The sequence below is a fragment of the Apostichopus japonicus genome, chromosome 19, assembly GCF_037975245.1.
Source record: "Apostichopus japonicus isolate 1M-3 chromosome 19, ASM3797524v1, whole genome shotgun sequence".
Classification (NCBI taxonomy): Eukaryota; Metazoa; Echinodermata; class Holothuroidea; order Aspidochirotida; family Stichopodidae; genus Apostichopus; species Apostichopus japonicus.
The window spans coordinates 16,841,142-16,868,983 of record NC_092579.1 but is presented as its reverse complement, the minus strand read 5'-3'; the positions used below and the strand labels follow the sequence as shown (position 1 = coordinate 16,868,983).

General features: G+C 35.1%; 1 protein-coding gene across 4 annotated transcripts; it reads right to left on the bottom strand.

The window, feature by feature from the left end:
* Positions 1-1,342: 1,342 nt before the first annotated feature.
* LOC139960326 (uncharacterized) lies at positions 1,343-26,426 on the bottom strand. 4 transcript variants are annotated; one of them, XM_071958623.1, is made up of 20 exons: positions 25,401-26,426; positions 23,360-23,671; positions 14,368-14,679; positions 12,943-13,242; positions 11,731-11,751; positions 11,159-11,179; positions 10,744-10,773; positions 10,272-10,367; positions 9,440-9,464; positions 8,922-8,974; positions 8,778-8,820; positions 8,310-8,374; positions 7,820-7,978; positions 7,449-7,556; positions 6,717-6,874; positions 6,130-6,249; positions 5,605-5,719; positions 4,993-5,086; positions 4,334-4,415; positions 1,343-4,065 (listed from the first exon to the last, which is right to left on the bottom strand). In XM_071958623.1, the coding sequence occupies exons 1-20, from the start codon at positions 25,525-25,527 to the stop codon at positions 3,976-3,978; spliced, it is 2,331 nt and encodes a 776-aa protein (XP_071814724.1). In that variant the 5' UTR covers positions 25,528-26,426; the 3' UTR covers positions 1,343-3,975. The 4 variants fall into 4 exon arrangements, with proteins under 4 accessions (XP_071814724.1, XP_071814725.1, XP_071814721.1 ...); XM_071958624.1 differs by lacking the exon at positions 23,360-23,671; XM_071958620.1 differs by lacking the exons at positions 23,360-23,671; positions 25,401-26,426 and adding an exon at positions 16,889-19,028.
* Between the last annotated feature and the right edge of the window lie 1,416 nt (positions 26,427-27,842).

The window sequence follows — 27,842 nt, the reverse complement described above, 5'->3', positions numbered from 1 at the left end:
AAGGACTTCCTTATTAATATTAGCCATAATAAGCATTGAACGACATTACACAGGAAAATAAATTAACTTTGATTCCGTGATTGACAGGTAAATGGCTTGCATTTTATGTTTTCAAATTCGTATAAAACTTCGTATGAAACGTCATACAGGCGTTCATGAAAACCTTACCAGGACACAGCTTTGGTTTTGCCCCTTCACACAGCGAAGGCTAGCCTACCCGCCTGATTATTAAGGATTAATCGCAATAAATTAGAAGATCACACTCTCCCCGACAAATATTCTCTTCACCCGTTTCTCTTCCTAAATATTCCGTCGGGGTGCTCCGGCTCAATTAGTTCAGGGTCCCGTAATTAAATAAGTAGAATTAACAGCAGATAAAGAGAAACTCAAGACATAGGTATAATTGTAGAATATAAGCTTTATTTACACTGAGATGACATTGTTGCTGGAGTGCAGATCCAGAATAGTGTATCTGAACTACACACTTCTGAAGTCTGAAATGCTAGTCTTTTGCATACTAAAAAACTACAGTATTTATGTCATTACAACTTCCTGCGAAGGGGCAATAACCTCTGACTTAAACTCTTGGTCACAGACTCTTTTACTTATAATTACTAATGCACATAGGAGAGGGCTATGACTAACCAGGGACGTAGCCAGGGGGAGGGGGCGGGGGAAGAGACTGCTCCCCTTTCAATGTCGAAGAAATGTTAAAAACTGTTGTTTTGTTAGCATGGAATTTTGTCAGTGCTCTTTTGATCTTGAATACTCGTCAGCTCCGTTAACTCAATTTTAATCGTAGTAACACTCAGGCCTACTGATTCAGCTACATACCGTACTTAGTTTGACAGATGAGTTTGACAGATGCAATTAGCTAAATTTAGCCTGTAGCCTATTACAAGCCTACAATTGGCCACTGCGTAATAAGGTACATATTGCCTACCTATAACCGCACAACGACGTCGACTACGTTCGTTCTCATCCTTTCTTTGATTCGTTCTAAGTTGTTGCACGAACAGCATGTTATGAAGCTAAGAAGTCCAGACATTGGACAAAAAACAAGAATCATCCTACAGGAAAAATTGTAAAAGAGCACTATGTTTGTCTTTCTGATGTAATATGTACAAGAACATGTAAAAGAATTCAAACAGGAAACAAAATCCGCATGCTGAAAATATGATATCATATGATAATGATGAAACTTGCAAAACATTGCACCATATCGCATTATATGACCTTCAATTGTTCATATATCTATATATATATATATATATATATATATATATATATATATATATATATATATATATATTTATATATATATATATATATATATATATATATATATATATATATATGTAGGGGGGACACACCTTCCCTTTAGGCCCCTCCCCCATATCAATCGCAAACTGTGCTCCCCTTTCAAATTCCTGGCTACGTCGCTGTGACTGTGACATTTGTATACACATGAAATATGCGACAGGGTGCATATTTCATGGAATTAAGACAAAGGCGGCTTATATACGACTCTGATGTGGGCGAGAGGTGAATACACTTGGGAACAGGAAGAAAGTAGTTACTCTTAAGACAAAGACGCATGGAAGCACATGTTTAAAGTAATATGATGGGGATATACTACATACTACATCACAATATTATGCCATCGTGGCAGATCGAAACCTTTCCTGAAAGTTGATTTCGGATACGTGTGTTCTTGTTATTACAAAAGAAAATCGTTTTTTTTCCACTTCAGCGCTCAAATATCGTTTGTAACTTCTCTATATGTATCTATATATAAAAGTTCACACCAGAGAAAGCTTGAAGAGCGGTATGGTACCTAATAATAACAGTACTCGAATGCATGTACTTAACTTCTATTGTGAAACGTAAAAAACCTCTTTAAGCTTACAAAGATTTTGACCAAAGAAAGAAACAGTTGCTTCCTTGTTTCTGGCAATTGTTGAATTGTTGGAGTGAAAAGGTTTAGTAAATAATTACCCGCCAGTTTCGTTATTTTTTTTATTAAAACTGCTGACGGAATCGTGGGAGAGCTTCTTGACAGAATTGAAATATAATTCTTAGCGTCTAACTATACATAGACCAAAGCGTATGATGAGGTTATAGTAAAATGTTGTTTTCATTCATGGAAAGGGGAAGGGGAAATACCTTTGACTATTTTGTATTAACTCAGCCGTCATTTTGTAACGAATTAACTGTTTCGTCTCCTATATGGTCCAAAGAGACTATAGGAATAAGTAACCCAAATCACAAGCTATTTCTAAGAACGCTATGATCATGCTAATATTGAAACCACTGTCGGATGCATGAGTTTCAAATGGAAGGGGTTTGACCTACAGGTTGTTGAATATATCTCTCACGTAGAGGGTCATTCTCGAGAGAGAGAAAAAAAAAATAATAATTAAGACGTGAAATGGTGCATTCTGGGGCATAGTTATAGGATTATTTACTTACAGGCTTAAATTAATTTGATAACTAAAAAAAATCAGATCAACATGCAAAGTCAGTTGTGTTAGTAACTGTTGCTTTCTTTGTATGAGGCGAATCTGTTTCATCACTATACTAATATTTGGAAATTGTTATTTTGTTTTCAATGAATATAGAGAAAAAATTGACAGAGGAAGATCCAGATTTATATGAAGAAGGACATTGGTCATTGAGAAGTTGAATCCCCCCGCCATCCCCCCACCCTTCCCCCATGTAGGGGGATCTCGTGGTGATTCTCTGAAAACCATTACAATTTTCAGATGGCGCCTTCTGAGGCATATTTGTCACAATAAATTAGATCCATAATTCGGTCTTAATCAAAGCAATGTTGTGGTAATAATTACTTCCTAATTCATATGTTAGGGTGAAAGGGGGATACCTTTGATAAGAGGAGAGTGTTTAGGGTACATTCAAGCACACATATCTCGATTTATAGGAGCAATATCTTATGAGGTTTTCAACTATGGCAATGTGGATTATCTTTAAGTAAAGTAAGCTACCGTATGACAAAGAATGCCACAGGAATATCCGCTTAATCCCCGATACCTTTCCCTTGATTCCCGATACCTTTCTCTGGAAACAAACAAGGAAACGCAACTGTAATTCATATACTGTACTTCGTAACACTTTCGTTACTCACAATAGGTGCTGTATAGAAAGATCGTGCAGACCGATGGATAATTTCTTTTCGTAGGAGTGCCACGAATTTTACAGTTGAAAACCGAGCAGTAATTCTAGCCTTCCGCTATTATATGATGTAGTACCATTACAATACTTTAACCGAAACTTCAACCGAAACGTCAACCGAAAGTAAGAGAAACCAAGCAACCGTAACAAGTTTTTCAACAAGGGATACATTAAAGCTTAACTTATTATTGTATGATAATCTTAAAAACGGCTGATTATACCGAAAAATCAGCATTTATCACGGTGAATAAAGTCTCATTTTCGTTAAATCGATAGAGTTTTATTATAGTACAATTTTAAGAATATGTACTCGTATAACGAGACAAACATGAAGCAAACCTTGTCACGATGACTAGTACAGAGTAGTAAAAGTTAAAATGTATCGTCATAATAAACAGTTTAATATATCTATTTAGGTTTACTGTGACTCTTTAATTCCTATCCAATCTATAAACTATTAACTATAATCTATAAACTATAGTATTCACAATGATATTGATTCGCACTGCTCAAACCAAATAAACGAAATCATCCTACTGCTGTGATTTTCGCCTCTAAAGTGGCAAAGAAATTTCTCTTACATCAACGATTTCGTCTACATCAGACTATCAATTGTAATAATTTGGCGCAATGATCATCACCTTTTTTTTCTGTTTAGAGAGAAAATGGTTTCTTTACTACAATGGTAAATGATATCTTTTCAATGCAAATAGGGTTTATCGGTGGTTGTCTCGATTATTTTGCTATCATTTGAAACTGTCCATATATCCCCCTTCTCTCTGTTTAACTGTAATTAGTAACTCCACTCATTGGCATATATAATCCCGAGCGTGGTATCTCATAGAAACTGTTTTCTCTTAAAGTTTCGAAAACCTGCGAACACAAAAAGAAAGGACATTTAGGTGCTAATAATAAATGTTTCTCCTTAGTTCTGAAAGTCTTTAATTAAAACTCATCGCTCGTGGTAAGTGTCATTTTCGAATGCCTAAGATACAAAGTAAATTACTGTTCAAGAAATTAATTCACGCATTTACTTATACATTCTTTTTTGTAGCATTTAAAATAAACATTGCCTTGTGTGTATTTATGTGTACCTGTATTTTCTGTAATCAATGCATCACTTAGTTAACAATGTACTTACCGCTCTGAATGATTCTTTAAGATAATGAATTGAAGGTCTAAGAGAACATGTTTGACTCCAACAATCAAATAATACCAAGTTTCTGTCGAAAGACAATATAGAACGATATTTACCTTGGTTATCAACCTTATGGTTATCAATCTTAGGAATGAAATGGTAAATAGTTATCGAATAAGTAATTAATTTTAATTTCAGAATGTTTTATACTAAAGACATGTATCAATTTAAATGGTTATGTTTACATCCCGCTATTGTAGTGTAAGACACTACCGAGTAGCTAAGTTCTCTAAATCATATTTTAGTCCCAATCAACTTATTAAATATTAATATGCCATTTCCTCCATAGGTGTTGTGAAAAGCTGTTGGTTTAGCCAAATGATAATTAACGTTTCACTAAATGTATATGTTGGTGTCACTTTGCTTATCGCGCGTCATTGCCACATGTGAAAAATATTAAATATTTTTAAAGTAGGACCATGGTGCAGGATTATTTGTCGTTATTTTGTCTTGACAATGCTATTTTACTGACTTTACTGAACAAAACAATGATATAATTACATTGCTATATTGTATCTGTATGTGAATTATTGCAAATTCACATGATTGATATTAAATTCGCTGTAAATAAATGATTTACGATTGACATAAGTAAGTGATACCTTAGCTGAAAGCATCTCTGAGGCCACTTTAACATCGGTGCATTTACATATTGACCGGGTTGTATATCTTCATCCACAGGAAACGGAGTTTCTCCTTCGAAAAAAAAAATCGAAGACAAAATATGACATATGCTCTTGGTTCGGGGAATCGTCCCTTCTTTTGAACTGGTGGTTTTGTATGTCTTAAAATAAAATATTACGCCTAAACTTTTGCAAAAAGGAAAAAACCTTGTGGAATAGTGTAATACGCATGGTACTAAAGTAATACACTACATTTGTCCATAGCTATATTATTCTGCTTATTAAGATATTAGGAACATAGACTTTACTCTCTATAGAACGAATTAAATGTTGTAAGTCGCTTTCTCAGATGATCATGATTGGTAGTCTCAAAATTAGTCATGAAAGTATGGCAATACAAACTAAACAACTTCCTAATATTGCCATTCATTATGTCACCTAAATCATATATTGTTCTGAGAAATCTCATTTTCCAATATTTGTTCTTCTTTACATACACAAATGTTATAGCAATACTGTATTATGAAAACGATAATAGCTTAGGATAGGGCTCATGCATTAAACCCAATAGTTTTGTATTCTTTATTTTACCACTCGATAAGATTTCCCATATTACTACAGCTGTGGACCATACATCACTCTCAGCAGTGTATTCATTACGGAAGAAAGATTCTGGAGGTAACTGATTAAAGGAGACAGTATTCATCTGGCAAAAATAAGAAAGTTTTATAGCCGTAACTACGATTGAAGAAAAACTGAAAAGGTAATATTAATCCGTAATTATCTTCTTTATACTTAATTTATATACTTCTACAACAATTAGAAAATACCATGAATAATCAAAGAAGTCAATCAAGATGAAATTGTTTAATGCTTTCTACCTACGTCAAAGGGCACCTTTTGTTCATTAATAAAGATGTTACCTACAATTGCAGTATTTTAGTTTGTACGGAAATATTGATTAACTTTGATAAGGACACAAACGTTCTGTTTGGTGAAATTTTATGTAATAACATAACATTCAATAAATGAGATGGAATTAAAAAATGAAAACTATAGTTTGAAAAGTTTGTTACTATGAAAACATTTCGAAATTGGTTTTGGAAGGATGATCACCTGTGTCTTCTTTAGCATAACTACTTTTGGCGCATCTTCAGCGAGGCAGAAATCATATAATTTGCAGATTCCTTCGTTTGTGTATAGAATCTTCTTTGTTGATAACCCCGGATGTAAAAACTGTTAAAATTAATTGGAAGATATATGTTTTGAACAAAACATAAAACACAAACAATTAGTTATAACAATGAACTAATATAATAGTGGAATACGGGATATATTCTTGGACAATGGCCATTGTGTTTTAAACAAACGGGGTTTGATGTGAGCGGGGGTGCGATTTATTAAACTTCTTTAAATCTAACCACAAAGAGCTTCTTAAATGTTGTCATAAAAACAATTTTATATTCTCAAAAGATGATGCGATTCGGCTCATTCATTGAATCTCATGATTTTGTTCTTCAAATTTTAGTGTGGCATCTTGTTGTTGATTCAGTTATGTTGACAAAATCGGCAAACCAACTGTCACACTAACGCAAGTGTCAGTGTAGTACTGCAACAATTTGAATAATAATACAACTTCTTTTGGAAAACAACATATATATAAGCAACTCTACTATTGATACATAACTGTGTAGTCGACTCACCCCATACGACTGCAAACATTTTATTCCTTCCAAAATGGCAGCGACATGTTTCATAACATCCGAAACTGAAAATGTACTGCTTTGTGAACTCGGGTCAAATGTAAGGCGGCTCTTCAATGTCTCACAGACAGTACGTTCAGTAACCAGGTAAAGGGTGGCTGTAAGGATTAAAATACTACATACCTAATGTGATGCACGATTGATGATATTACACCATGCGGTTCGAATGTTAATTTCACATGCTTCCATTGCCTATATAGGTACAAGCCAGAGAGGAGACAAACCTATTCGTAACTGCATGCAAACAATGAATAATCCGATGTTTTTCCTTCACTACTGGCTAAAGCTTGCATTTAATTTTACGTTGATTTATTTCTTTGTGAACTAACAGGTAGGGATTCGTCATTGAAAATGCATCGTTATACTGTGCTAAACGCCAGACATATCAGGAGATCATTTATTACAGAGTAAAGCCGACAATTTTATCGCTTGTAGCGATAACTAAAATACGATCATTGATATATCAATAAACCTGCAAGTAAGATGTGATTTTAACATTTCTTCAGCCAGATAAGTTTTCATGTTAAGCTAAAACGCGGGAATTTAAAAAGCGTTTATGATCTAAACAGTGTTGTATAAGACCTACACCAGTCCAGTTCAATATCAAGGTGGTACGTTTGTACCAGTATATAGATGTAACGTAGACATCTACGCGATGAAAGAATAACTCACTTTTTTCGACTGCTATTCCCTCGATTCTCGTAAGATGATCCGTCGTAGGCAGGTCAAGTGTGCGTTTGACAAATGCATCCCAATTGATTTGTTTCTCCATAACTCCCTCTAATGCAGAAAAATAGTGTTTCATATAGGCCTATTGAATATCTCAAGTGTCACACTTTACATCACAAACTTTCAGCAAGAAAGGAACATGTCTCTGTTAGTTAATAGACTATGCATAATTAAACGAAATGCATTAAAACCTCGCAATTCGTTGTTTACGTTCCTAGCTGCAATACTTCAATACAAGAGAAAGGCTTTTGTAAAACCAGTTTGTAGTTTACACGCGAGACACATGCGTACCAGCAATCAAGGCTGCGACTAACCTGCGATTGTCGTTAGAACCGCGAATTTGTTGGGAGTTTTGATAGTACCCATCCATCTATTGTAAATTGTTCCGACCTTTATTGTCGATAAGATACAGAACTCATTCTCACTAAATATTCTGTCCTTCGATGTGCTTTCCTTTTCTGCAGAGTAATATACTGTACAGCAGATACAGGTGTAAAAACAATAAAAATACGTTAAGCTTTCAGATAGGTAAGATGAACACGTGAAGGTTTCATAGGGAAGTCAGTGAAAATGTATCAACAGCAATATACTTTTCCAAAATATATTTGTCATAGTGTACATCATAATAACGTGAATCGTTTATTTACAGTGGGAAACATACATGAGACGATCCCAATATTGCTCGTAAAGCAAATAACATGTATATATATATATATATATATATATATATATATATATATATATATATAGCATTATCATTAAATTATGCACTTTCCTTCGATTAGAATTCATGTAAAATCTTACTGCTTTCACTGCTGCTAAAATGATTGTAACTGATTTCGTCTCTCGGAATGCTTGGAAGAGCTGATCTAAAGTGAAATACAGAAACAAAGTGAGAATGTATATCTCATAATTGTTTTCCATTTTGCAGAAGACGGTAAAAAGGTAATTAGAATTATCTGAAGCTGTTTCAACTACTCGACAGCTAATGAAACGAACTGCGCATTTATATTAAAAATTAAATGAAATACGGATAAGTGCTTACATTATACACAATTATGGTTATACCTCGGTAATGAAAACAATATCGTTAACGTAACAAGTAGTCTTGTGATAACAAGTATAGTTAGACATTGTTATGTTTGCAATAACATAATGAAAATAATTAGACATTAAGATTTGTGCATTATAAATTCAGCCACATAAAGAACCACAATTTTGAATTTTCTAAATTCATAATTGCGTTTGACCAAAGTTTTTAAGTCTACTTACTTCTGTTTGTTTTGGAGATACACTTGTGACGAATAATGTGCAACTAAAGTAAAGACAGAGATATAGTAGTCAAGGAAATATCATCAAATATGAAAACGATTTGCATATGATGTCTAATACAGATTAAAAACTGCTTTATCTTACGTGATTGATCCGCCGGCAAGCTGTTGAGTTTCAGATGAGTTGTATCTGCATCTCTGAATAAATAACAGACATCTCTTTGTTATTGGCTGGGGAAAATTCAGTTAAAACGTATGGTATGTCTCCTATCCCCTTAGAATCATTTGCAGGTTGAACATTTGATAAATTAATCTGCTAACTAAATAAAAAGTTAATTAATAATTGCACATTAATTCAACAATGTATTCATGCCACCTGATTTTAGAACCATTTGTCATTGTACATGTCTATAGAAAGGATGAATTTGCAATCGTTATAACATAAACTATAATTCAATCAAGTGACCAACCTTGGCCATTGTAATAGAAATAATTTGTCAATATCAAAGTGATGAATAGCCAACTAATAACTTCAGTTATTCCAAATTGGATTCGAGAATATCATATTAATGTTAATACAACGCGTCTGTCAATGTAGAAAAGTCGACAATTAACAAATGTATTAACAATCATCCAAAATCCAAACGAACACAAAAGACTTACGTTGAAAATGTAACAGACATCAAAGCTACATATGGAAATGAAAATATATTAATAATGTCAATACGGAAATTATTCTTCAATTATTGGAGTTTGAAGGGATCTGTCAACAAGTATTGAATCATGTCATATTGCACATGCAAATAAACAACAAGTATTGAAACATGTCATGTTACACATTCAAATCAACAACAAGTATTGAAACATGTCATGTTACACATTCAAATCAACAACAAGTATTGAAACATGTCATGTTACACATTCAAATCAACAACAAGTATTGAAACATGTCATGTTACACGTGCAAACAGATAATACGCATTGGGACATGTCATGTTACACATGCAAATAAACAACAAGCATTGAAACATGTCATGTGACACATGCAAACAAATAAAAAGCATTGGGACATGTCATGTTACACAGTACGTAAATAAGCAACAAGCATTGAAACATGTTATGTGACACATGCAAGTAAACAAAAAGCATTTGAAGCGTGTCATGTGACACATACAATCAAATAACAAGCATTGGGACATATTTTGTTTACACATGCAAGCAAATAACAAGCATTGAGACATGTCATGTTACACATGTAAATAAACAACAAGCATTGAAACATGTCATGTGACCCATGAAATAAACAGCAAGCATTGACATATGTCATGTCACACATGCAAATAAACAAGTATCATTATTCACTTTGAATATTTCGTAAAACCGCTTCAAATTTGTGTTCTTCATTAGTTGATAGTAAACATAACCATGGTGTTTTGTTATGACAGCTTATCTTATGATATAGCATAACAGTTCGATTTTAAACAACTTCGTTTACCTCTGATCTTCGTGGTTATCTTGTAGATGCAGACAAACACGAAACAAGTTAACAGTGTAGCAATACTGGGTATGATCCATTGAAGATAATCAAATCCTGAAACGAAAGTAGATAGTTATACCCAAATATCTGAACAGTGCATTGACACAAGTTTTCTATTGATACGTCTGCATGTCACGTTACAATTAGCAATCTCGAATAAAACAATGGACTTGTTGCGTAAATAGGTCTGAAATTATTTTCACATAGCTTACTCTTGTACCAAAACAAAAGTAGATTAACACATAGTAAAGTGATTTCCGGAATAACTATGAAGGCAACAAAAGTGTGATAATTGAAGTAAGAAATACAATAAAAAAAAACAGTAACAGTAATCAATCTTAATAACAGTAAAATCCCCTCTATATCATTGTTGCTAATTTAAATTAATTGTATGCATTAATATTACATAAATATCTGAATGAAAGAAAACCTGAAGATGGTGGATCTTTTGTTGGGCTATCTGAAAGTAAATGGAAATATTTCGTGACATGCAATTGAACACGTTTTGCAGAAGACAAATGATTGGTAGCTAGATAATTTCAAGAGATTTCATTAAAACAATTTTTTGTGCACAATTTATTACAATTAGAAGATCACCGAATGATCTTCCATAACAACAACAAAACAGCAAATTAAACAACAAATAAACAAATAATTAATATGTTATATTGGACTAAAAAGATACAAAACATTAAAGGATGCACAGATCATCATTGATAAATGTTTTCGGAGCTCTTTTGCCTTTTGGTATATTATGTCTTCGGGTAAAAATTAAGAACACCGATCCTACTTCAAATTCCTAAGGTATGGAATAAATCACTCATGATATCCAAACCTGAAGTTACCTGGTTGTGTGGTCGGCTTTTCTGAAAGACAGTGGGAGAAGAAAGGAAAACATGTTTCAATAAACGTTTTTTTTTTAAATTATTTTCTTTTACTACAACACTCAAAACATGAAACATATTGAAGGGTATGTGCTCTTCAAAATGTCATCATCAAGTGGATTTTCCATATTGAACGATGACTTGAGGGACATAATTAACATAAATATGTTGTAGACACTGCTATTATTATAGGGTTGTATTGCTATTAACACTTCTTCCTCTATGTTTGTGAAATTCCCCTTTACACCCTTTACCCCCAATTACAATTAGATTAGATGATCATCGAATGATCTCCCATAACAACAACAAAACAGCAAATTAAAACAACAAATAAACAAACCATTAATATGTTAGATTGGACTAAATATATACAAAACATTAAAGGATGCACAGGTTATCATTGATAAATGTTTTGGGAGCTCTTTTGCCTTTTGGTATATTCCTATGTCTTCGGGTAAAAAATAAGAACACCGATCCTACTCCAATTTTTTAAGTTATGGAATAAATCACTCATGATATCCAACTGAAGTTACCTGGTTGTGTGGTCGACTTTTCTGAAAGACAGTGGGAGAAGAAATGAAAACATGTTTCAATAAACGTTTTTTTAAAATTATTTTCTTTTACTACAACACTCAAAACATGAAACATATTGAAGGGTATGTGCTCTTCAAAATGTCATCATCAAGTGGATTTTCCATATTGAACGATGACTTGAGGGACATAATTAACATTGCTATGTTGTAGACACTGCTATTATTATAGGGTTGTATTTCACTAACACTTCTTGTAACACACACTTGTAACACTTCTTCCTCTACATTTGTGAAATTCCCCTTTACACCCTTGAGGTTCATCAATTAAAGTGATCGAGCTATGCAGTATAAAACACATACCAATGTTGCCATTCATCAGATGCAACAAAACTCGTTTGGAAAACAAAAGACTTAGATTGTCTTCAATGACATGTTTGCAATATATTACAAAATGTTCAAGGCAAAGTGGTGTTGAATAACATCCAAATGAAAGTCTGGTTGAGTTATTGGAGTGTATAAAACAACGTATTAATAAGGGGTTAATCAACGGTCTAGCGTGCGTTACTCATAGGATTAATGCACGATCGGGGGATAATGCAAGCGATGCACGAGGGCGGAGCCCGAGTGCATCCAGCGATAGCATTAACACCCGGAGTGCATTAATCATTTGAGTAACGCACGCTAGACCGTTGATTAACCCCGTTCATTCATACACTACCATTTGTGTGGGGGAAAAATCATAAAACAAAACATTTTTGGTTACATATAACCAAAGATTTATTAAAGTGATGCCCCGTAATTTTACCGTGCGTTACTCACAGGATTAACCACGGTCAGCTGACCTGAATGGACCAATAGGATTTAGGGATCTTTACTAAGTATGAATGAACTGTACATTAAAGCTATCCATTATCCAATGCATAGATTTAACATAATATTTAAAGGTGTGTATCTTGAAAACCGGATAGATATGGAATATTACTAGCACTCATTCTGAGGCTTTCTTTTTCTTGGACTATAACATATGAAGATGACAACTGAAATTCTGCTTAAGGTATGCTTAAGAAAATCCAAAGCTAAAAATATATACTGTAAGAAGAAGCAGAATTGGGGAAATGGAAGCAGACTCTCTTCTTAAGGCTCCCAGTTGGTAACAACTTTAAGAATGACATCTCTGTAACCACAATGTGGCGGACGGCTTATTTTCCTTACCAGGCACAGTAACTGTCACCGTGACAAATCTCGTGAGATCAGATTCATCCTCACGTCGTTGTGTACTCGTACATGTAATATTCTCCTGTTCCAGTCGTTTCATCAGAAGGAACGAGATGCTTGTGGACGTATTTGTGATCGGTGGTAATTCAGTCACAACTTCATTGCGGTCGTTAAAGGATAACGATGATACAGGTCTTGCTCCATCAGCATGGCAAGTGACATTCAAGTTCTCTCCAGAATTCACATATTCCTTCTCGATTCTTTCACCATTCAAAGTAATGTAAAGTTCTGGAAAGACTTTTCATCAACAAAAATGTAACATAGGTAACTACCTACGTACCCATTAGCTTAAACAGACACATCGTTGGATGTTTTACTGTAATTTGAACTCGCTTAAAGTTGAAATATATAAGATAATAGCTTAAATTTAATTTAAATAGTGTTCACTTGATGAAAATGTCAGACAGCAATTGGACTGGAATAGATAATAATTCCCCAGTTTAGTAGGAAAACGATAATTAATGAGAGTATACTAATTATAATCAAGTGAATTAAGGTGCTCACTCAATGTTAACACTAACATGCATGTAAAGCAGTTTTATCATCCTACCACTATGTGCTATATAATATGTACTTATAGTAACGTGATTCCATTGAACAGTGTTTTGTTTACTATCTTTGCTGCTAATATTTCCATCTCAAGATTAATTTTAGGAAAAATTGATATGAGTCTAATCATGGGCATATTAAAACAACACGAATACTTCAGGATTAAACACATTATTACATTAATTATCAATTATTTAAGAAACATGTAAATTATAAGAAAATCTAATAGACAGGGTATTTTCTGCGAGCAACTTAAAACTCCACCGAGAGAGAAGACAAGTACATGATGCATTATTTGTTAAAATGAAACTTTTCAAAAGCTTTAGTTTTACAGTTTTCTGTTTTTACTTATTTCAACCACGAATCAACATGTACCTACTGAGAGCCCACGAAATAGATAAACAATATAAAAGAAAATATTGCAATACATAGTCTGCGAAATTCAAAAGCATTCATTCGTTGTGTTCGTGAAAACGTTTCATAAATTCAGTACCATCATGTGCTACTTATCTTTGCGTGTGGAGTTTATTTGCCATAATTTATGAATAGCGAGATATTCCGGTCTTCGGAAAAGTATTTTGTGAAAATGTTTATAACAGAACGATCCAAACGTTACTATATACTAACTCCTCAAGTGTATAACAATTATTCTGATCTTTTCACAGATCCATTGAATGTTATGCTTGGTCTTAACAAATATGTGCACACTGAATACATGATGCTGTGATCTAAACGTTTGTACTGATACTTCATATGTGATGCTATGATTTCTTTATCATAAGTGTGTTATGATACTTTAGTCTGTTAACTTACCATATGTATAGAGTGACACTTCCACGTGATACTCTGATGATATCACACTATTACCATAACAGGAAATTGATGAATTCTCTTGTGTTGGTATATAACTCAGCAGAGATGTTGAATTATACGTTGGTGCATCACCTTCTGTTACTTTAAGTTGTGTATAGATTCTGTCGCGACCATTTGTAACCCAGGAAAGGTTCACCTTCGGCATTGCGTCCCAAGCAAAGCACGTTATAACCATTAGTTCATTCTGGGGAACCCAGTAGTAAGATTGTTTAAGTGTAATTTCGTTGATCTTAAGCGACATCGTTGGAGGTACTGCGTAATAGAGAATAGTAAGATAAAATTGCCAACAAATTATGCCATTTTAATAGAGGATTTGGCAAAGATGACACCTTGTTACAAATTTTGGCGTCGCTGATGGTAAGGTGGTACGTAATATGTCTCACTCCCACCCCACCCTCTCCGTCTTCTCTTCCTTGTTAAAGCAGCAATTTACATCCTTTTCTATGGTTTTTCTCAACCTAACTGAATCCACGATGCCATAACGACATATAACTAGCTTATCTATTCAAATCTTACTTCAAATGGTGGCATAAAAGTCGAAAAATTTACAACTTCCAACTTTGTTTTTCTCGAAGATATTTTCCGTTGGGATCCAAATAAACCTCGCCCATGATATGAATATTTAAAGGCTACGAACATCATAGACTGTCTATGGCAGTTGTACCAGGGAGCTGTTAGGGTCGTTGTACCAAGTTACCAACTCGACGTTTTGAATCGCTTTATGGTCACTTCGCCCAACAACCATTTGCCCAACTGCCATTTCGCCCAACCAGCATGGTCATTTCGCCCAACCAGCATGGTCATTTCGCCCAACCAGCATGGTCATTTCGCCCAACCAGCATGGTCATTTCGACCAACCATATTTTTTACTCATATTCAGTTAGAAATATTTTTCTTTTTCTATTTCACTAGTTCAGTTTGATTTTTTTTGGGGGTTATATTACTTCGTTTGTTATACAAACAAAGGGGAATCGGTCTACATAAAAACCTATCAAACCTAACCCCTAAAACACTGATCCATCCTACCGACTGTAACCACGACTTCAAGTTTCCTTAATATTCGGTTGGTATCCCGTAACGTTAACAATTCCCGAACGTTTCCTTATTAAATTGACCAATATTGAAGTATAATATTTAATCAATGTTGGTCAAAATGACCAGCAAGGTTTGGCGAAATGACCATGCTGGTTGGGCGAAATGACCATGCTGGTTGGGCGAAATGACCAACAAGGTTGGGCGAAATGGTAAGGTTGGTCGAAATGGCAGTTAGGCGAAATTGTTGTTGGGCGAAGTGAGCAGCTTCCTTTTGAATCTATTTTTAGCAACGGCTCATAACTAAACCTACATCTCTGATTGGTTGAATTCAAACTAGTGGGTTGGGGGAACTGTATGCGATTAATATTAAATGTGTAATTTAACACACGGAGGACACTTTTCTTATATCTGCAAATGTCCTTAATGACTCGCCAATTAACGCTTTTGGCAGGGAAAAAACTTGGCTAATATCTTAGTTTGCTGTTTTGTGATTGATATATGTAAAAAACTAGATGGACTTGTCAAAAAAGTGGAAAACGGCGACAAAACGCAAAATGCTGCTTTAAGTTTTACATGATTTTTGACATGATAAATCGATGGCTAGGTGAAATTGAGGACACAATGAAGCATATATTTAAGGATTTATTAATTTAAGGATTTAAGGATATTCACGATATCGGTTTGCTCTCAGATACTGCATTTTGTTCATGTCGACATGGCCAATTAACCCATGGCATTGGTTAAAATACTTTAGTTTAATATATGGTATTCTGCGCTCAGTCTATAACATAGTTTATATTGATCAATAGCGATCGCCATGTTTTCAAATTTCAAACATTATAGGATTTTCAGAAAATATGCGGAATTGCGGAGGAAACAAACCTGGAAACTTTTAACACCTTGATTAAACTTATTTCCAAATGAAAAAGGAAACTTAGGAAAGAAGGTGAATAAGGTTAACTTGGTTAAACTTGCATATGTATGATAAAACTATATGCCCGAACTAGTCTTTGTTGTATATTGAGATCATCAGGTTGCATTCATGAGTCCAGAAGTAAGTTATTTTAACACTCTAAGCAGCCTGCCAGTGCACATCAGAGTTCAGATTGGGAGAAGCCAAAATGGCTTATAACTTAAGTCAAGTAGCCATGCAATCTTTACACTTTTAGCTCCTTTTGAGATAAACTTACTAGCAACAATACTCTTCACATAAAGTACTATTAATGGTTTCTTCACTAGCTTGAAATTGATAGGAAGTAGAAATGAAATCTAATGTGTTTTTTTTTCCTGATTGCACGGCATTACAGAAAATGCAATATGAATTGTAACGTAACTTCACTTACTCTAAAGCCTTTTAATAATTATTTAACTTTATTTCTTGACACTTTTCTCTTGTGTTCTTGGTGAGAATATAAAACCCACTTACCCGGTGCACAAGTAGGGAGATCAAATCGAGGCCAATTATATTCAAAAGAGCAACGGGAATTGACGTTTCTGCATTCAAAATCACTACTGCAACAGCTGCTGTAGTTTGCGTTCACTACAAAAGTCATATTCTTAGTACAGTGCAAACCAAAACTGCTTCCGGAACAAGAATCTTTGATATTCACAAGTTTTAAACTCGTTGAGTATTCAACAAATGCCCAATCAACTATATCTGCATTAGCACTAACATCAAGTTTATTAAGAGAGGTGAGATAATGAAAAGCCAATGGGTGTGTTTGATGTATTTGATTTCCTTTTAAAATGAGGTAGTTTAATGAATTAGGAGGTTTACCAAAATACAACTTTGAAGTCAACTGACTAATCCTGTTGTAAGAAAAATCCAACCATTTCAAACCTTCCGACAAATCATGACCGAAACATGGAATATTGGTAAGGTTGTTACTAGATATGTTAAATCCTATCATACCTGTAGAATTAGCAATGGTAGTTTTATCATTTTCTACCAATGTGGTTGTATTTTGTAAAATATCTAAGCTGTACAAACAAGTTTCATTGTAATATTCAAAGTGCTTATTTTCAGTTGATAAATTCTTCCTTGAAATCTTTACAATTTCCAGATATAATTTTTCTTGTACTCCAGCGCAAGAGTCACGAAATACGTCACAGCTGAATTGACTCTTTGAGTGATCCAGTTGTATACCTTGTCCAACGCAGTATACAATACCATGATTTCCTCGAGGCGTGAGTTCAATGTTTGAACCAATTTGTAAAATCGACGACAGAAAAATGACAAGTATTTCGTATCTGGTACTTGCAATAGCGAATATACCAATGTATCCCATTGCAAATCAGTAATGACCGCTGTTTGGTGGACCAATGAGCTTCCAATAGAAATGACTGTATATGATATATATAGAGGTAAACAAAATTATATGTTGGCTCAAGAATTTGTCGAAAACGTTTGGCTGTTGCAGGTCAACAAAATCAATCAGTATGATCTCTGATAACTAAGTTTCAAAATAGACAATGATATTTGTATGAGGAAAGTTATTTTTAAATTGTGATGTTGACATTCCAATACCTCAAAGCAAACTAGCCTTAACCAGTAACGGTCTACATATGACGGTGTTTATACTTAATCTAGGTACTTATCGATAAATGTTTCGGTTTAATAAGTTTCACAATGTTTCATTTTCACTTCTGAGTAGAATATTTGATATTCTATTGTAGAAGGAATTTCCTGACAGGGATGCTTTCTGTCACATTCAAAATATTTCATGAAACAATAGGTATTACCGATAAGTCATTATCATCATTATTACAGAAATGAGACTTCATTCTCCCCACGTTATTCCAATTCTATAGATTTTTGTAAAGTTCGCAAGTTGGCAGTTCGGTCGATTATGTAGAATAATTATATATAACATAAGATACTAATTGTTTAAAGTTTCACAACGTTTCATTTTCATTTTTAAGTAGTAGCCTAAATAATATGCCATTGAATAGAAGGAATTAATTGGCACAGATACTGTCTGTCACACTCAAAACATGAGCAGCAACGCGCTGCAGAAGCTCTGCTAAGCTTATGTACTATGGGAAAGTTGTTTCTTGATTGGCAATATTTCTGAGCAGTTTATCAATTTGTTTGTGCGAAAAAGTTAAGACATATAGGCGGGTTCAATAAAGGTGTCATTTCCTTTCCTCCCGTCTCATTTTTCTTTGCCTTATGCTCCTTCTTAGCAGACAAAGTTTGTTAATAACATTTGTTGTGAACAAAAGGCGCTTAGGGCCTAGATCATCTTGTTTATCATTTTATTGCCTTTGTAGTATCTTTAAACCAGGAAGCAAAGCTGTATTGAGGTTTAATGGATGACGTCATTGTTACAGAGCATGCGTCATATCATCCTTGTAAGATATTTTGAAAACTAAGTTGTTTAGGTGAGTTCTGCAGACACTGTTGACCCTTGGTGTAGTTTGAGCTCACAAAAATGACAACATTTATACTCAGAATGACACCTTCTCGTGGCAGTAGGATACTTGTCAATGTTACTTTTCCTTAGCTATGGTGGTCACAACGTTTAACATTTGACCCAGTTGACGTCAAATGATTTTAGCCTTAAACTAGTATCAAGGGCTTTCTTTGTGAACATTATATCCAGGGTTTGGAAATTCAGTTCCAAGGAAAATGCGCTATGGTGAAAACCGTTCTACCTACCTTGTCTCAAGAATGAGACACATGTATAGGTAACCCATGCTGAGTTGTATACAACTCAGCATGGGTTACCTATACATGTGTCTCATTCTTAAGACAAGGTATACAATAATATTAAGTAGAAAGGTTTTCACCATAGCGCATTTTCCTTGGAACTGAGTTTCCAAACCCTGGATATAATGTTCATTTACTAAATTCTAGATATCGAGCCCTTATCATAGCTATAATGTATAGCCTACCGTCGGATCAGTCTAAGCAACTTGTTAAAGAACGTTCGTGACTGATAAACAAGAAACTCTTTAATATCCTATTCCCAAACAATCATTTATAATTACAAAATCACCGGTTTCACTTTTACTTAAATGCAGCTATTGTTTTTATTAATAAAGCTATCTCCAGTAGCATATATAAGTTTGCATTTACCTGTCATGAAGAATGTAGGTTCATTTCCCAATTGAAAATTACATCCAATGTTTAGTTTCGGTTATTCAACATAAAACAAAACATATGGATGAGGAATGGGCTGTATCTTTCTATCGTGATTTATTTAACATTTCAGATCACCCTTCTAGTATTTCCTTCTATCACAAGCATACAAGTACGGTAGCACCGTTATGTGTACAGACACTATGCACATTTTATTATAGTAGTTGTGTGTGCATTCCACTACAAAGCATCAATAGCCTGGAACGTGGCTATAACAAAGGCAATACTGGCAGCACTGCACTATACTTGACCATGGCGTCACAGCGAAGATGTCTTAGATTGTTTAGGCTAATATATTGGTGTATAACCGTCGTATTTCATCAATGACCTGCTGCCATTGTTTTCCAAGCGAGTAACGCATGCGCAACACATGATCAAGGCTTTTTGCAGGTGCGATCAATAAATTAACCGATGTTTCCACATTTCAGAAATGCTCTCCCCTATGGTGCAGTATAAGAAGCACCCTATATAGCTAAAGGCTAGCCTATGCAGGTGCGTATCCAGGGGGGGCGTTGGGGGCGCGCGCCCCCCGGGTAAGAAAAAGAGGAGAGAAAAAAAAGAGAAAAAAAAAGGAAAAAAGAGGGGAAAAAAGAGGAGGAGGAGAGGAAGGAAGGGAAAAGAAAAAGAAGAAAGAGAGAAAAAGGAGAAAAGGAGGGAGTAAAAGAAAAACGCGAAGACACCGGGGAGAGAAAGAGGAACAGTGACATCATTACAGCGCTGAAGGGTAGCCAGTGACGGATCAATGATTTCGTAAAAGTGTGACTCACCCTACCCCTTACACCGACAACTCCATTTTTTGACGTTTCCATTTTCCTCTCTCACTAATGATCTATATATGTACTATATATGGTCTATCATAACGCGTGTGTAGAATTGTGCTATGAAACCAACTGTGGCTGGTCTCGAACTCGACCGTGTCGTCGGGGAACATGACGCATTTTGGGATGGGGGCGACCGCCCGCCCCCCCCCCCATTCAGCATTTTTTTTAAATGATATCGCTAAGTAATTTCAAAAAAGAAATAGAGGCAACTTACAAGGCCTGGGAAGTGTCATTTCCAGCGATCTGGGAGACATTTTCGGCCAAAATTTGCTTGTACGCTTCGCGCTAACAAATGGTCCTGGGTAGTGCCATTTCCAGAGATCTGGGAGGCATTTTCGGCCAAAATTTTCTTGTACGCTTCGCGCCAACCTATGGTGGCGCTACGCTTAGATAATTTGCCTACAGGCTTCGCCCCTCCCTTGGCAAATTCCTCGCTACGCGCCTGTTCGAATTTGTAACGCAAACAGCAGATATCACATCATATCAGTGAGCATGAAAATGGCGTTCCAGGATGAAAAGCCTCAAAACTGTCCGACTTGCCTGAAAAAATAACCAAAAATTTTCGCGCGCTAAGCGCGCGTTCAACGTGTTCATGTCAATATCATATAAGCAAGCATCGATTATTACATCGCATGCCATCATGTACCGTACGGTCCGTTCAAATTGCGCAGTATTTTGCGGGATGCTAATGTAAACAACGACATGTCTCATGTAGATGTATAAAAAGCATGGAGGTCCAATTATGTCAAAACTCTCTTTTACATTAGTAATGGCGAATTAGGGGCTGCACCCCCGCCGCGCAGTGGCGGAGCGTCCATACGGTCGGGGGGGGGGGTGGATGTCCCCCTGACGGACTCAAATGGACTGCTGGGGCCTTTTTCAGCTCTTTACCACTTTTTACTTATTCTAGATTATTAACTTTTTTATTGCGCTCTCATCTACTTATTGACATTTCTCACATTTTGTTGGTGTAATTTGGCGATGACACCTTATTCTTCCTTTTTCTCCAAATTAGCCAGGCCCGGAAAGGGTCATTCCCGGCGATCTAGGGAGTATCTTTATTCAAAAATTTTCTGTACGCTACGCGCCAACCAGTGGTGGCGCTCCGCTTAGATAGTGTCGAAAGCGCTCCTACAGACCATTCTCGCCACTCCTGACCAATACCCCTAGCTCCGCCACTGCCGCCGCGCCTCCTACGCCTATGTGTGTAGTGTTCGGTTGAAGGAAATATCTGCTTTTTTTTCATTTCCTTCAACCAAGTTTTATAATAGCCGTTATAAGAGGTTTTAATGTTTGTACACCAATAAATTAACTGTGTCGGAATTTTCGAAAATTTCTGACCAACATTCTGCATCACACTTCCCTCTACTCGTGCAATTTTGACCGGTCTGTTAGGGGTTGAAGGAAGTTTTTCTATATTGGTTGTCCATTTTAGATGAAATTTTGTACAACATTATGGGTATGTTTTCAAGTCAGTTTATTCACGAGAAATGTGAATTTTCAAATTCTGAACAAATATGGGGCTTAAAACCTTGAAAAGTGGGGCTGACGGGTATTGTGAGCCGCGACGTAGAATCACCTACAAAAGCAAAGACCCACAGGAGATGCCATCAGGTCGAACATGATGTGTGCCGGGTTGACAAACTTCAAAAAGGTTATGGATGGAAAAAAAAAACTATTAGGAAATACCTGGTTCTCAGGCAAAAAGTGTACATCTGGTTGGTCATTTCAAGCCCGAGAAGTGCCGTTTCCGGTGATCTGGGGGGGTTTCAAAACAAGAAATTTTCTTGTACGCTGCGCGCCAACCGATGGTGGCGCTCCGCTTAGATAGTAATTCGCGCCCCCCGGGTTTGAAAATCCTGGATACGCGCCTGCTATGTCATGATAAGTACAAATTTCATGATCAGCATGGCAACTGACATTTAAGTACTCTCCAGAATTCACATATTCCTTCTCGATTCTTTCACCATTCAAAGTAATGTAAAGTTCTGGAAAGACTTTTCATTAACAAAAGTGTAACATAGGTAACTACTTACGCACCCATTACCTTTATCAGACATATCGTTGGATGTTTTACTGTAATTTGAACTCGCTTAAAGTTGAAATATATAAGATAATAGCTTAAATTTAATTTAAATATTGTTCACCTGATGAAATTGTCACACAGCAATTGGACTGGAATAGATAATACTTTCCAGGTTTAGTAGGAAAACGATAATTAATGAGAGTATACTAATTATAATCAAGAGAATTAAGGTGTTCACTCAATATTAACACTAACATGCGTGTAAAGCAGTTTCATCATCCTACTACTATGTGCTCTATAATATGTACTTATACTAACGTGATTCCATTGAACAGTTCTTGGTTGTCTATCTTTGCGCCTAATATTTCCATCCGAAGATTAATTTCAGGAAAACTTGATATGAGTCTAATCATGGGCATGTTGAAACAACAGGAATAGAAAACTTCAGGATTAAAACACATTAGGTAACTAATTATCAATTATTAAAGAAACTTGTAAATTATGAGAAAATCTGAGGGAATTTTCTGCGAGTAACATAACTTTTTAATATCAGGAGCTTTAGTTTTACATTTTTTTGTTTTTACTTATTTCAACCACGAATTTCAACCGCGAAATTCAAAAGCATTCATTCGTCATGTTCGTGAAAACGTTTCATAAATTCAGTACCATCATGTGCTACTTATTTTGGCGTGTGGAGTTTACTTGCCATAATTTATGATGGCGAGATATTCCTGTCTTCGGAAAAGTATTTTGTGAAAATGTTTACTTATTCCTCCAGTCTATAACAATTAATCTGATCTTTTCACAGGTCCATTGAACGTTATGCTTGGTCTTAAAAAATATGTGCACACTGTAACCGTGTGTACTGATACTTCATATGTGATGCTATGATTTCTGTTAACTTACCATATGTATAGAGTGACACTTCCACGTGATACTCTGATGATATCACACTATTACCATAACAGGAAATGGATGAATTCTCTTCTGTTGGTATATAATGCAGCAGAGATGTTGAATTATACGTTGATGTATCACCTTCTGTTACATTTGTTTGTGTATAGATTCTGTCTCGACCATTTGTAACCCAGGAAAGGTTCACCTTCGGCATTGCGTCCCAAGCAAAGCACGTTATAAGAATTGGTTCAAACTGGGGAACCCAGTAGTAAGATTGTTTAAGTGTATTTTCGTTGATCTTAAGCGACATCATTGGAGGTACTGCGTAATAGAAAACAGTAAAATAAAATTGCCAAAAAATTATGCCATTTTAATAGAGGATTTGATAAAGATGACACCTTGTTAAAAATTTCGGCGTCGCTGATGGTAAGGTGGTACGTAATATGTCACACTCCTACCCCACCCAGTCTTCTCTTCCTTGTTAAAGCAGCATTTTGTGTCCTTTTCCATGGTTTTTCTCAATCTCACTGAATCCACGATGCCATAACGACATATAGGCCTATAACTAGCTGATCTATATATTCAAATCTTACTTCAAATGGTGGCATAAAAGTCGAAAAATTTACAACTTTCAACTTTGTTTTTCTCGAAGATATTTTCCGTTGGGATCTTAATAAACCTCGCCCATGATATGAATATATAAAATCTACGAACGTCATTGGCCAATACGTTATACAAAACCATGCTTCATTTGTGTAGACTGTCATGGAAGCTGTACAAGGGAGCTGTTAGAGTCAAGCTCGTTGGTTGTACCACGTTACCAACTCGACGATTTGAATCTATATTTAGCAACGGCTTATTACTTAACCTGCATCTCTGATTGGTTGAATTCAAACTAGTGGGTTGGCGGAAAAATAATAACTAAGATTTATAAACTGGGGGGGAACTGTATGCGATTAATATTAAATGTGTAATTTGTCGGAGGACACTTTTCTCATTATATGCAAATGTCCTTAAGTATACTCTCCAATTAACGCTATTGGCATGGAAAAAAAACTTGGCTAATATCTTAGTTTTCTGTTTTGTGATTGATATATGTAAACACCTGTTTGGACTTGTCAAAAAAGTGGAAAACGGCGACAAAACGCAAAATGCTGCTTTAACTTTTACATGATTTTTGACATGATAAACCGATGGCTAGGTGAAATTGATGACACAATGAAGAATATATTTAAGGATTTATTAATTTAAGGATTTAAGGATATTCACGATATCGGTTTGCTTTCAGGTAATGCATTTTTTCATGTCGACATGGCCAATTAACCAATGGCATTAGTTAAAATACTTTAGTTTATTATATGGTATTTTGCGCTCAGTCTATAACATAGTTTATATTGATAAATAGCGATCGTCATGTTTCCAAATTTCAAACATTATAGGATTTTCAGAAAATATGCAGAGGAAACAAACCTGGTAACTTTTAACACCTTGCTTGTGCACTTAAGCTTATTTCCAAATAAAAAAAAGGAAACTTAGGAAATACGGTGAATTAGGTTAACTATGTTAAACTTAATTGCATATGTATGATAAAACTATAAGCCGGAACTAGCCTTTGTTGTATATTGAGATCATCAGGTTGCATATTCATGAGTCCAGAAGTCAGTTATTTTAACATTCTAAGCAGCCTGTCAGTGCAAATCAGTGTTCAGATTGTGAGAAGCCAAAATGGCGAATAAATTACTCTCCACGTAAAGTATAGCCATGAAATCTACAATTTGAGCTCAATTTGAGATAAACTTACTAGCAAAAATACCCTTCACATAAAATACTATTAACGGTTTCTTCACTAGCTAGCTTGAAACTGAAAGGAAGTAAAAATTAATTCTAATGTTTTTTTTTTTTTTGATTGCACGGCATTAGAGAATATGCAATATATGAATTGTAATGTAACTTATGCAAAACTTACTATACAGCCTTTTTATTAATTATTTAACTTTATTTCTTGACACTTTTCTCTTGCGTTCTTGGTGAGAATATAAAACCCACTTACCTGGTGCACAAGTAGGGAGATCAAATTGAGGCCAATTATATTCAAAAGAGCAACGGGAATTGACGTTTCTGCATTCAAAATCACTAGTGCAACAGCCGCTGTAGTTTGCGTTCACTACAAACGTCATATTCTTATTACAGTGCAAACCAAACTGCTTCCGGAACAAGAATCTTTGATATTCACAAGTTTTAAACTCATTGAGTTTTCAACAAATGCCCAATCAACTATATCTGCATTAGCACTAACATCAAGTTTTTTAAGAGAGGTGAGATTACGAAAAGCAAATGGGTGTGTTTGATTTATTTGATTTCCTTTTAAAATGAGGTAGTTTAATGAATTAGGAGGTTTACCAAAATACAACGGTGAATCCAACTGACTAATTCTGTTGTAAGAAAAGTCCAACCATTTCAAACCTTCCGACCAACCATGGCCGAAACATGGAATATTGATAAGGTTGTTACTAGAAATGTTAAATCCTATAATCCCTGTAGAATTAGCAATGATAGTTTTATCATTTTCTGCCAATGAGGTTGTATTTTGTACAATATCTAAGATGTACGAACAAGTTTCAGGGTAATTTTTAAAGTGCTCATTTTCAATTGATGAATTTTTCCTTGAAATCTTTATAATTTCCAGATATAATTTTTCTTGTACTCCAGCGCAAGAGTCGCGAAATACGTCACAGCTGAATTGACTCTTTGAGTGATCCAGTTGTATACCTTGTCCAACGCAGTATACAATACCATGATTTCCTCGAGGCGTGAGTTCAATGTTTGAACCAATTTGTAAAATCGACGACAGAAAAATGACTAGTATTTCGTATCTGGTACTTGCAATAGCGAATATACCAATGTATCCCATTGCAAATCAGTAATGACCGCTGTTTGGTTGACCAATGAGCTTCCAGTAGAAATGACTGTATATTATGTATACAGAGGTAAACGAAATTATATGTTGGCTCAAGAATTTGTCGAAAACGTTTGGCTGTTGTAGGTCAACAAAATCAATCAGTAAAAGCAAACTAGCCTTAACCAGTAACGGTCTACATATGACGGTGTTTATACTTAATCTATGTACTTATCGATAAATGTTTCGGTTAAATAAGTTTCACAATGTTTCATTTTCACTTCTGAGTAGAATATTTGATATTCTATTGTAGAAGGAATTTCCTGACAGGGATGCTTTCTGTCACATTCAAAATATTTCATGAAACAATAGGTATTACCGATAAGTCATTATCATCATCATTACAGAAATGAGACTTCATTCTCCCCACGTTATTCCAATTCTATAGATTTTTGTAAAGTTCGCAAGTTGGCAGTTCGGTCGATTATGTAGAATAATTATATATAACATAAGATACTAATTCTTTGCCTTAATACTCCTTCTTAGCAGACAAAGTTTGTTAATAACATTTGTTGTGAACAAAAGGCGCTTAGGGCCTAGATTATCTTGTTTATCATTTTATTGCCTTTGTAGTATCTTTAAACCAGAATGCAAAGCTGTATTGAGGTTTAATGGTTGACGTCATTGTTACAGAGCATGCGTCATATCATCCTTGTAAGATATTTTGAAAACTAAGTTGTTTAGGTGAGTTCTGCAGACACTGTTGACCCTTGGTGTAGTTTGAGCTCACCGTAAAAATTATTACATTTATACTCAGAATGACACCTTCTCACGGCAGTAGGATACTCTTCAATGTTACATTTCCTTAGTTATTATTATTATTTTTTGAACCAGTTGACGTCAAATGATTTTGGTCTTAAACTATTATCAAGGGCTTTCTTTGTTCAACTCAGCATGGGTTCCCTATACATGTGTCCATTCTTGAGACAAGGTATACAATATTATTAAGTAGAAAGGTTTTCACCATAGCACATTTTCCTTGGAACTGAATTTCCAAACCCTGTATAAAATGTTCATTTACTAAATTCTAGATATCGAGCCCTTATCATAGCTATAATGTATAGCCTACCGTCGGATCAGTCTAAGAAACTTGTTAAAGAACGTTCGTGACTGAAAAACAAGAAACTCTTTAATATCCTATTCCCAAACAATCATTTATAATTACAAAATCACCGGTTTCACTTTTACTTAAATGCAGCTATTGTTTTTATTTAATAAAGCTACCTCCAGTAGCATATATAAGTTTGCATTTACCTGTCATGAAGAATGTAGGTCCATTTCCCAATTGAAAATTACATCCAATGTTTAGTTTCGGTTATTCAAGATAAAACAAAATATTGATAAAGAATAGGCTGTATCTTTCTACCGTGATTTATTAAAACATCGTCGGATCACCCTTGTAGTATTTCCTTCTATCGCAAGCGCTCAAGCTGTACAGTATACAGCATCATTATAGTGTACAGAATGTATGCACATTTTATTATAGTGGGTTGCGTGTATACATTCTACTACAAACCATCAATGGCATGAAGCGTG

Excerpts from the sequence above, each read along its gene's own strand:
- LOC139960326 (XM_071958620.1), bottom strand. The coding sequence starts at position 17,750 with ATGGGATACATTGGTATATTCGCTATTGCAAGTACCAGATACGAAATA. Across the intron at positions 7,979-8,309 it reads TTTTAGCAGCAGTGAAAGCA|TATATTACTCTGCAGAAAAG; the intron begins GTAAGATTTTAC and ends TCTGCTGTACAG. Across the intron at positions 7,557-7,819 it reads GGTTCTAACGACAATCGCAG|AGGGAGTTATGGAGAAACAA; the intron begins GTTAGTCGCAGC and ends TTTCTGCATTAG.